General features: G+C 47.4%; 1 protein-coding gene across 1 annotated transcript in view; it reads left to right on the forward strand.

Annotated features, from left to right (window-relative positions):
• PIGU (phosphatidylinositol glycan anchor biosynthesis, class U) overlaps positions 1 to 11,946 on the forward strand; it is a 78,478-nt gene that overhangs the window by 58,498 nt on the left and 8,034 nt on the right. Inside the window, exons 10-11 of the mRNA XM_004687265.2 lie at positions 2,539 to 2,663; positions 7,886 to 8,028. Of these exons, the coding sequence (XP_004687322.1) occupies positions 2,539 to 2,663; positions 7,886 to 8,028 (268 nt within the window). The remainder of the gene's footprint in view (positions 1 to 2,538; positions 2,664 to 7,885; positions 8,029 to 11,946) is intronic.

An 11,946-nucleotide genomic window follows, 5' to 3' on the forward strand; every position in this document is an offset into this window, starting at 1 on the left:
CAGGTGGTCTTCAAACTAGGAGTGTCTGCTTTCAGCTTTACGCCATCTTTGCCAGTAGTCATAGCCCATCAGTGCAGACTTCAGGGGGCCAAGGGGGGTGTATTTTGGAGCCCTGATAAGTCCTGTGGTCTCACTTTGGGTATTGAACCCCAGAGTTGGCTGTTGCAGAGCTGACTCACTGTTTTGGACTAGAGCAAGGGCGTAGTATGGGGGAATGTCTTTAGGAAAAGTAGATCTTGTTTGATGTCTGCTATCAGTGGCCCACAGCCAGATTGTCTAAGGGCTCCAAGATATGACGGTTGGGCCACCTGCAGCTCTAATTAATCTTCTGATCATTTTTCCTCAAAAGAATTGTCTGTGGAGCCCCCTTCTGCAGTGAAAGAGAGTCAGCATTGTTGAGTCTTGCTCCATCCTAAATAGCTTTCTAGGCTCTCTGAAATGTAATCATACTGAACCCACTCAGCAGCTCCGGTAGGAAGGCATTATTTTATTACTGTGACTCCCACTTTGTAGTTGAGGACATTGATGCTTAGAGAATTGGAACCGTTTTCCCAGAGTCTCACAGCTGATAAGCACAAACTGGGATCCAGACCCAGACTTGTCTATCTCCAGAATCTATGCTCAAATCTCTACCATGACAGACACCTGAGAGAGCTTACTAGTGGCAACCTCTGGAAACAGTTCTGGTATCCTAGTTAATCATGGAAGGGAAAACAGGCACCAACAAGTACTAACAGATATGCTTAGATGGTTTAGGAAACCTGAAAGAGAATAAGTTAGATTTCAGGAGCTTGAGTTCTACCACTAACTTTCCTGCCATTCTCCATGGTCAGTGTACCAGTGGTTCTTGTTCTACAGAAACTCAGAGCTGAGGCTGCCTTATCATGATATAGCCTCAGCCTTGCACCTGACAGAAAACCATCCTTCCTTGCCTGGCAGGCTGTAGAAGTCTTGTCCACTCAAGCCCTCCAGTGGTCTGTGGTTCACCTTCCCTGCCCTTGTTCTGGTCAGATGTAGCACCTGAGCTGCAAGAAGCAGAGGCGTAACACTAATGTGAGCCCTCCAGACTACAGCCTCAGACTTACGGGCCAGAGGGTGTGAAGATAACTGACTTTCCTCACTGCTGACCTCTTCCGCCTGGATGTGAAGCCTCCTACAGTGCTAACTTTCAGTGCCAGCTCTGTGAGAACAGGGCCCTTCGGCCAGCACCCTAGACACAGGAGGTTCTGCTCTCCATGCTTTGTTAATATCACACATCTACTGTCCTTTTCATAGAAATGTTAATCACTGTTCTCTGCTACCTAAAACACCCAGGCAATGATTGGAATGTCTTTAGGAAGATGTCCACTGAGCCTGCTGGACCCTTCTTAGAGGCTGCAGGATGATGTCACTTTGCCAAGCTGTTTCTAAGGCATTTGCTGTGTAGAAGCAGTGGTATGTTTGGGTGTGTACATGTTTGTCTCTACATCTCAGATTTATACTATTGAGTCATTTGACCTTTGCCTTTAACACAAGTACGCCAGTGACCTCTGAAGAAAACCTTAATGAGTTGAGCATCCAGGTACTATGCAGGAGCAGGCATAGGCCACATGCTTGTTGTTTGAGGGAGCCGAGGAGTGTGTGGGGTGTCCATCTGACCTCTTTCAATTGGCTTCCATGTGGCATTTGGTCAGCTCTCAGGAGCACTGAAGACTGAGCTCTGTGCCCACTCTCCCTGACTAGATCCAGGATGGCTGTGGCCACTTAGGAGAACAGGATCAGTATCTGAACTGGTTAGGAGTTCTGGAGACAGACAGCTCCTTCACTTACTAACTCTCTTACTTTCTCAGAAAATCAGTTTCCTCATCTGTAAAGGGAGGGTGGCAGCATTGCCTACCTCGAGGACTAGTTGAGATACTAGTGAGACTCATAAGATGAAACAAGAAAAGGGCCTAGCATAGAACATAGCCCAAAGTGAGGATAAGGTAACAACTCCAGTTCAGACCCTTAAGATGTGAAAAGCTGTATGCAGCACTCAGTTCTCTTTTTGGAAAGGCGCTCATCATAGCTCAGGGTCTGCAGGCCCCATTGACTATACTGTCAGATAAAGAGCATCAGTAAGGAGGCATTCCTGCCCTAAGTCCAACCTTCAGAGGGGCCTCTGGCCAGGGAGACTGCCCAATTATTCTGACAAGCAGTCATTTAAGCCCAGTAATAAATAGAGTGCTGACTTCATTTGTTTTCTTCCTGAATGCCTCCTGGGGGAAGGCCCAGAGCTGGTAGAGGCTGGAGCTTGATGGGAAATGTCTCTGTGGACTGTTTCTCTAGTGTTTGCTGGGCCCTCCTCTCTGCCTCTGAGCATTTCTGAGTCCCTGCAGTTTTCTGCATTGCTATCTGATTTTAGCCTCCTATCTTGTGGGTAGCTGAGACAGCCCCTGCCTCAGTCCCTAGGCAGTATTTTTGGTTCTCAGGATGGGGTCAGAAGTCTCTTGGGGTGGGCCCTGGTCCCTGACTGATATTTCTCTTTTTGTTTGTCTGCCTTGCCCTGCCCTGCCCCAGGGAGCACCCTATCTTCTTCATGTTCATCCAGATTGCCATCATCTCCATCTTCAAGTCCTACCCGACAGTGGGGGATGTGGCCTTGTATATGGCCTTCTTCCCGGTGTGGAACCATCTCTACAGATGTGAGTATCCCACCCCTAACCCCCAGGTGCCTGATATCAGCCCAGCCCCTGTTTAAAACAGCTGGAGAAAGGGATTAATAGGCATGTGCCAGGCATCTGCTGTACCAAGAAGCACTCTATAGAGGCAGTGACATGAGGCCCAATATCTATCTCCTGGGTGTTGTGCACTAGTGATATGATAAAAATTGCTGTTGAGTACCTACTGTGTAACAGACCATTGTGGTTGTTCGAGCTAGTTCATTTTATCTTTACACCAGCTTTTGAGAAAACTGAAAGGTAGACTCGTCTGTTCAAGGTCAAGTAGCTAATATGTGGGAAGGACTGGGATGAGAATCCAGAGCTGGAGCCTCTAGCTGGCACTGCCCAGTAGGGCTTTCTGTGATCCTGGAAATGGCCTCTATCTGCATAAACCAATAGAGTTGCTGCTAGAGTGGCTGAGAAGTTGGAATTTTTTTAATTTAAATATAAGAAGCCAACTTTGGCTAGTAGCTACTGTATTAGTGCAGCATGAGACCTTGAATTTTGAACCAGTGCAAAGACACGAAAACAAGATGAACAACGTTAGACTTCCTGCCTACTGTGAAGACTCCTTTAAGTTCAAACCACTCCCCTCAGAAGACTGTGATTTTAAGGGTGCCTACGCCCCTGTGTTTCCCTCATGTGGGCTCTTTCCCAGTGCTTGTGAGCACCCTCTGGGTGAGCATAACGACGCCACTGCTGGTGTCTCAGTCCCCAGGATCAAACCTGGCGTGAACAACTCACAGATGTCTGTGGACGGGTGTTTTCAGCCTCCCTAAAGAAGCCGGTGTCAGTGGCTCAACGCTGCTTCATTCTCTAGGTTGGGAAGGGAACTTCTCAACTTTCCTTGCCTACTCTGGGTGCAAGACACCTTGCCTAGCAGAGTGTCAAGAATGAACACTGGGGGCGGGGGGCAGTCTTCAAAGGAAGTGAGTCTTTGAGTCTTTGTTGTTGCTTTGGGGCTGTCTGGGTGTCAACCAGGAAGTGAAACTGACCAGCTGCCAGAAAGAAACTTACCTGGAAGACTGGCCTCTGAGCAAAAAGGTAAACAGCTAGCTGGGGCGGGCCACGTCAGAGCTGTTCTTGCAGGTGATGGCCTGTGGGCTGTGACTAGTCCAGCCTGACTGAAAGGAGGAAGTAGCTTCTCTGCCTGCACCAACCTCTTTGCACAGCAGGAATCACCGAATCCAACAAGACACACCCAACTTTAGTCCCCTCGTAGAGTGGTCACTGACAAGTCACAAGCCCACCAAATGTGTGGATGTACCCCAGTTTGCACCCGGGTGGATCTTAGGGACAGTCACCCTCCCGTCAAAAGTAGAGTCATTTTTTCATAGCTGTCTAGCCCACACTGAGCATCTCTCCCTCAGTAAATATTTCTTATCCCACATTGCTGAATAATCTGGAGCCCGATGGACTGAAGTCTGGAACCTGCTTTCAAATGATTAGCTGTCTGTTTTCAGGCACATCATTTAACCTCTCTGAGTCTCCCATTTTTCCTCTGTCAGATGTATAGTAGAATATATTTCATTTAAGGAAGACCATAGATAAGTAGCACTGCAGTTATCATCATCAGTAATAATTATGTGGTGGTAGGGAGGATAAGGTCCTGCATCATCAAAGTTTCAGGCTTGGTAGCCAGAGTCATTCAAGCCATTGGAATAAACATAGTTTCCAAAACTTGACATAAGCTATTTTATGCCCTCTGGGGCAATGAGGCACAGAAAATAAGGCTGGAAACCTAGTGACCTATTAGATGCTGTTGCCGGTTGGGCTGGGCAGGATCAGCTTGTCTGAAGGTCCCACAGACACCCAGCTCCTGTAGCAGAGAATACTTGTGCTTGGGGTATCTGTTTGGAGTCTGACAACGGTGAGTCATTATAGTCAGCCAGGAACGTCTTGGTTTCTGCTTCTTTGGACCTGTGAGTGGAGACTTGGGAAGTCTTTCCGTCTGAATGTGTTCAGACCTTTAATGTGGTTAAAGAATTCAGTTTAAACATTAGTTACCAGTTTGAACATGCCTACTGGTACGTTCACCTTTTTGTTTTCCTGTCCAGCTCAGTGGGCGGAGAAGAGACACGTGGGCCCTTCCCTGCATGTTGGCCCCAGATGCTGGGACTCTGTGACACTTGGGGCCAGAGTGAGTCATATGTACACGCAAGTGTGGTGTTAGGGAGCAGCCTGCTGGTAGAGCCAGTGCCAGCCGCAGAGGTTGAGCTGAAAACCCATTGCCAACAGACTGGAGTGTGAGTGTGTGTGTGTGTGTGTTTTAATTTTGTTTTACTAGCTAGGAAACAATCCTGTGAAAATACACTTAAGTTAGAAAGGATAACAGTAAATTCCTGTGAACACTGCACCTAGTTTAAGAAAAAACAGGAACATCACCACGGCCTTTGTAGTCCCCAAGACCCTCCTGTGCCCCCCGGATGGCCTGGGCTTTTCAAGTGGAATTTTATTCCTGAATACCTGTGGCTCAGAGAGGGAGAGTCACTTGCCTGAAGTGTCAGTAGTGAAGCCAAAGATCAGATAAGCCACCAAGTGAGTGTAGTGGGGATCTGATTCCATCTGACCTAGTAAGTGTGATGAGGGCGAACCCTTTCATCTCATTAGACTCAGACATCGCTGACACCTCCTGGTGCCTGGAACAAGCTGTCCTGTGACCTGGGTCTCCAGCTCCGTTTGCTCTGGCAAAGAGCCTTGATCCTCTGGCTGGTCAGCCAGCAAGAGTGAGCAGCAGCTCCTGTACCTGCAAAGGTCACCACAGACCAGAAGCCAGCAGATTGCTGGTGACCATTCCTCAGGCACATGAGAGTATCTTTGCAACTCTTTGTGACTGCACGGAAGAACTGCCTGTGAGCTTCTTTCAGTCTGTGCACTTTGAGTACCTTTTGTCACCCTGTGTGAGATCCAGAGTGGCTAAAGGCAGGGGGGAAAAACCTGTCTGGGCTGTCAGGCCCCAGGAGCTTTATTTTAAGAATAGTATATGTTCTTTTCAGCAAAATAATTTCTAGGGAACTGATAACAAATCCTAGAAATCTGATTGTAGAACTGAGGCTGCCAGAGGGGTTGTGGAAGCGGGGAGACAGCACAGGGGATTATGAAGGTGTACTGGAAGTGGTGGATGAGATGTGGTAACACCACTAGGAAGTAGTGACCTCTAAAACACAAACAATATGGTAAACCAATGTTACCTCAGTTAAAATAATAAAATAATTTCCAGGGCATCAGAAAGAACCGTGGAGATATGTAACTGGTGATATTGGAGTGCAGGAATGGTAAATAGATTTCTGCTCTTGAGGTTGGGACATATTTGATAACACTCATAACAGTAGTAGTAATTTCCAGTGCAAACATCCCTGTTCTCAGACTTCATATTCTGGGAACACGGACCAGACACTTTCTCTGAGAGGTCGCAGGAGCTTGAGTCAAGGCTTTACCTTCTCAGCTTTGAAAGCCCAGAATCATGGAAATTTCAGATCAGGAAGCTGGCCTTGTGAGCCTTCCAGACCAGTGTTTCCAAATTGTGGCATTTCAAGATCACTAGCATTTCACAAAACCCAGGTGACAGAATTGTCAACATTTTATTTTGCTGATAATATCAGTATAGCCAACTATCAGTCACTCACCCAAATTTCATTAAAAAAACCTTTACACCAACCAGCAACAAAAAGACCTCTTATTTCTCAATAAAGAAAGAATCTTAAGTTGCAAGTGTTTAGTTTTACCTTGTCATTATTCTCACTGTGACCCTGACCAGTGACTCATCGGTAGGGGACTGGTGGGGACCTCTCACTCGGTAAGCGGCTGCACTCCAGTGGCTCGCAACCCGGCTGTGTATCAGAATCACTGGGGAAGCTTTAGAAACTAATATGGATGCCTGGGCCCCACTCGTGTAGACGCTTGGTCTGGGTGGGGCTGCTCAAGTGATTTCATTTTGCAAATTGACCTTAAGTTGAGGATCTTCAGCTGGGGAGACTGACCCTGATTATCCAAGTGGGCCAATATAATCCCCAGGATCCTTAGAGGTGGAAGAAGCAGCAGGCGTGTGGGAAATCTCTATCTTCTACTCAGTTTCGCTGTGAACCTAACAGTGCTCCAAAATGTAAGTCTATTTAAAAAAAAAAAGAAAAGTAGAAGAGGAGGTCAGAGTGAGAACTTAATCTGCTGGTTGAAGGGGTCACATGCCAAGAGCGCGGGCAGCCTCAACAAGCTGCAAAGCAAACATCGATTCTCCAGAAAGCCTCCAGAGTGATCCTTTGATTTCAGCCTGTGAGACCCATTTTGGACTTCTGACCTTTAGAACTATAAGATATATTGTTTAAGCCACTAAGTTTGTAGTAGTTTGTTACCGCAGCAGCAACAGAAAGAAAACCAGTACGCACAATAACACACCTGTGCCAGGTTTTTCACACATCTTAATTCGTATTCCTGTGAAGTAGGCATTTCCATGCTGTTTTAGAGATGAGGGTACCAAGTCTTAGAGAAACTTGCTGGCAGAGCAGGGATTCTAACCAAGGTCTCTTGAGGCCAGGCCTGTGCTTTCCCATCGTGCTGCCTCCCCGCCGGCAGCCCTTGCCTGCCTGTGGACCACCCTTGATGTCACCCCTGGGCTTAGGGAGCACTTTCTGTCTGGGGATGCAGTGTGGTGTCAGGAAGAGATTAGTTATTCATTTAAGGAAGAGTGGGGGACATTTAGGAGCAAGGCAGAGGGGAACTAAGACATGAATTAAGGAGGACAGAAAGTGTCTTCCTAAGACCTGAGGCTGTGGCACATGGAAACACTGTGGGGTGCTAAGCTCCACAGGCTCATGCTGCTGTTCCCAGCATGACCTGATGTGTCAGACAGCACCCTACTTGGGGAGAGGGAGAGGTTACTCTTGGACTCTCTGAGATGCGGTATAGACGCAGGGTCTTGCTGAAATACCCTCTTTACTGGGTCCAGAGCATCACTGCTTTGCCAGCCATAGCTGGTCTTCAGGTACAGAGTGCAAATCTAGGACTTGCCACCAGCTTTGACTGTGGGGAACATTGGTTCAAGGGTGGAGGTCTGCCTCTTGGCATGCCAGCACTTCTGAGTGGGGGAGTTCTGCTTTTAAGCAACACAAGGCCCTCCCTGGGCCTTTCCATCCCAGCAAAGTTGGGGGGTGGGGGAATGGCTCCCAAACAGACTCCGTTGAGCTAATTGTAATTGTTTATCTTTGCAGTCCTGCGAAATATCTTTGTCCTCACCTGCATCATCATCGTCTGCTCCCTGCTCTTCCCTGTCCTGTGGCATCTCTGGATTTACGCAGGAAGTGCCAACTCTAATTTCTTTTATGCCATCACACTTACCTTCAATGTTGGGCAGGTAAGAGTCGAGGAAAGCGAGGAGACAAGGATTCATTTTATAGCTTCAGATATTTGACCTAGGCCCTGGGCTCTGCAAGCAAGAAGTATCAACCTGGATGAGGGGACAGTTCCTCCTAGAAGCCCATGGTCTGGTAGAGAAGATAGGAAAACTGCCGAGGAAAACTGCATCTGGCTAATATTTAGAGGCACCATACTGAGCCATGATCTAGTGAATTCTCACAGCAAACCAGTGAGATGGTCTCTCGGTTTTACAGATGAGAACTGTGGCTCCAGAGGTTTTCTCTTGCCCATTGTCATTGGAGGGGCCAATAACTAACTTCAGGGCAGGCTCAAGTCCTCTGTTCCCTGTAACAGCGCCTGGGCTACTGGCTTCTAAGGGCACCTCTAGAGGGTGGGAAAGGTAGTGGGAACAGGGCGAGAAGCAGATTCTCTGACTCCAGCCCAGCAGGCCCACAGGCAGGAGATAAGACATAGTTTGGTCTTGCTGTTGGGTAGAAACAAGAAGGGAAATAGGGCGTTAGGGTTTTTGCCCTGAGTGATGGGTCTGGTATTTCCTCTGTGGACGTTCGAGACAATTCAAGTCTGGCCCAGCTATTTACCGTAGTTTTTGAACAGCAGCAACAGAGACGGAGGACCGGGTTGCCTGCTAGGACCAGGCCGGAGGGTCGGCTCTGCCATCACAGAGCTAATTACTGCTGAAAGCACCTGCCTGCGGCACGTGTGGACAGAGCACTGCAGGATCCCACTGAGAATCTCAAAAGTTGTTCTGGCTCTTCTCTGTCCTGCAATCCCCTTTTCCTTTCAAAGTGATGACTAGTACCGGAGGGCCTTGGACCTTTGGGGAGGTCAGTACGCCGTCCTAAAATAGTTTACAGCTGTTTGTCCAGTCGTAAGCAGCAGGTGTGAACTGTAGTTGCAGTGATGATGAAACATCTGTGAAACTTGCCAGATAATGTCTATTTTCCCTATGGCTCAGAAACGAGGGTCTTGAAAATAGCACAGAAGTTTGCAGGTAGTCAGACGCCCCGAGAGCAGGAGAAGCTAAATTGTGGGGGAAGGGACCCTGAGGGTGAGAACCAAAGGCCACAGAGTTGGGGTGTGCTACCAGACTGCACCTTAGTCTTTGTGTTTTAGGTTTTTAAAAATCTCTTTAAAAAGTAATACATGAACTCATTACTGGGAGAAAGAAACAAAGAAGCACATGAAATCAGGTCTCCCTGAACCCCCACCTGTCTCCACCCCAGTGCAGGAATGATGATTAGGGTCATTTCACTGTCTTTGCAGACTTTCTCTGTGCATTTACAGACAGTTCCAAGGACATAAGGCGCAAAGAGCTTTTTTATTTATATAAAGAAATAGCATCATTCTCCAAATACTGTTCTTACACTTACTGTTTTTCACTTAATGATCTCATTTTTTAAAAGATTTATTTATTTATGCATACAAGAATGAGTCTAGGCCAGAGGTGAAGGGGGCAGGTGAGAGGACTCCCAGAGACAGTGGGGACCACAACAGGTAGACTAACTCAAACACACTGCCGAGAGCAGCAGGCGAGACAGGAGAGATCTGCTGTGCCATTGGGTCACCTTCCTGGCCAGGGATTGAATTTGTGCTGCAGTGGCTGCCTTAGTGCTGTGCACCATCAAGGAAAGCGATGGAGGTCATTTATTAATGGCTTGATGCTCTCCCATAGTTTCAATATACGTGATTTATCTGACTATTTAGGCCCATACTGGTGGGTATTGAAGTTCCTTCTGGTTGTTTTGCTACTATAGCCTGGCACATTCCTCCACATGCTAGTATTTTCTTTTTCTTTTTCTTTTTTTTTTAAAGATTTGTTTATTCGTAAAGAACTGGGATACAGACCAGAGGTGCAGGGGGCTGAGAGAATTCATCAGAGACTGAGTGGGGAGCTGAACAGGCAGAGGGGAGCAGCGGGCGGATCAGGAGAGGTCTGCCGCACCATGTGGATCAGCTCCAGGGCTGGGATGGAACTCATGAAGAAGTGGCTTTAGCTTCTCAGTGCTGTGCTTTAACCCGCTGCGCCACCAGAGAGAGCCACGCCGGTATTTTCCAGGATTGATTTCAGGTGGTGGGATTTGCTGGGTCAGGCACATGCACGCTCATTCTGGCAGATATTGCTGAGCTGCACTTCAGCAGGTCATGGTGCTGCCAGACCTCTCAGCAGTGGTGCAGTGCCCATAGCTGGCAGTTGGCTCTGGCATCCGGGCTCCCAGCATCGCTGTGCGGTGGGCCTCCTTGGGTGAGCTCTGTGGCTTTAAGGCAGGAACAACTCTGCTGGGTCAGTGCCTCCTGGGGCTCCTGGCTTTGGGTTCTGTGGCTGAGCTGCTAGATCACAAAAGGGGTGCTCAGATGGGGGCACTTAGTCACCAAGGTAGTCACTCAGATCACATCACTGTCCAGGAGCTCAGACTGAGGTGCGGGAGTGCACTCATCCTGAGGGTGTCCTCGGGTCTGTTGGGAGACTCAAAGCAAAGAGGAGACCTTTGGAATTTTAGTAAGAAGACGTGTCACTTCTTTCAAGAAGCCTTCCCTGAGGTTCGTCTGTCTCATCTTAGTCCCTGGTTTGTTCCCTTCATAGCACTTACTCAGTTTGTGACTTCTTGTTTACTTCTCTCTCTCCCTCCCAGCTAGCCTTTGAGTGTCATGTAATCAGGGTCTGCCTGTCCTACCTACCCCAGGTCCCAAACTTCCAGATCTGTGCTTGGTAGAGAGCAGTCGTTGAACAAATATTTGTTGTAAAGAATGAACCAAAGGTAGCCAAGGAGAACATCATGTGTTTAATGTCAAAGATCTGAGAGTAACTGCTGGGGGCCTGTAGGGGGGCTGACCAGGGAAAGCCTTATCCTACGTGCCCTATCCTCACCTGGTCTCCATTCTCCCTTCCTGGGACGGAAGATCAGTGATGTTTTGGAAACCTGATGCCTCTGGATTTTCAGTAGGCATCTGCAGTCTGGCCCACCATCGCTGATTACAGAGCTAAGTATAGCAAATTCTTGCCTTACCGATTTTTTTGCTCTCTTTGGTCAGTGCCATACCCTAGTACAGAAACAATTACTGGTAGATTATTAGTTACACCATCAGGTAAACTAGTGACTTAGACTCCCCACACCCCCTCCTTTCCCCTAGGGCCATTAAATATTTTTCAGCTTGTGGCATGGATCATTTGCTAATTATAATTGTGCCTCGGAGTCAGTAACCAGGAAATGACAACAGTAAAACATCTATGTGTTTGTGTGTGTGTTTGAGAGAAAAGAAGAGACTGAGATAATTTGCTTGATGTCCCCCCAACTTCCTCACTATGTGGCCTCAACATGTGATTTAATTACTCTGGGGTACAGTTTTCTGGAATGAGGATAATGACCCCATCTCCCAAGGTGTTGAGGATTGAACACAATGTGTGGGTCCTCATATCATTATTTGTATGGTAACATGGGCCAGTGACAACTCTTCAAATTCCTAGAGCAGCACTTAGAACCCAAAAATGATAAAACTACTACCCACCCCTCCTTTTTTAAAAAAAAAAAACCTTTTTAAGAAGGAAAATGTTAGTAACCAGCAGAAGAAAAGTGGTTATCAAGGGGTTGTGTTATGTACAAAAAGGAAAGGGTTTAAATTTAGCTGTTATAAAAGAGTAAGATAAAATATTCCACACACCCTAATTCAAAATCAGGGAACATAAAGAACTATTTCCCTAAAATTATAATCAGTGGTGGCTCATGTTTAAGAGAGTTTGCTCACTGTGGCCAGGCCCATGTGACTCTTTTCATCTTCTTGATCATGAGCTGTGCAGCCTTCTGGACCTTCCTTGTGTGTTTACATATGCCTGTATGCCGGTGGAGAAAGAGGGGTGTGTGTGTGTGTGTGTGTGTGTGTGTGTGTGTGTGTGTGTGTG

Source organism: Condylura cristata, unplaced genomic scaffold, assembly GCF_000260355.1.
Source record: "Condylura cristata isolate star-nosed mole 26May11 unplaced genomic scaffold, ConCri1.0 scaffold00022, whole genome shotgun sequence".
Lineage (NCBI taxonomy): Eukaryota > Metazoa > Chordata > Mammalia > Eulipotyphla > Talpidae > Condylura > Condylura cristata.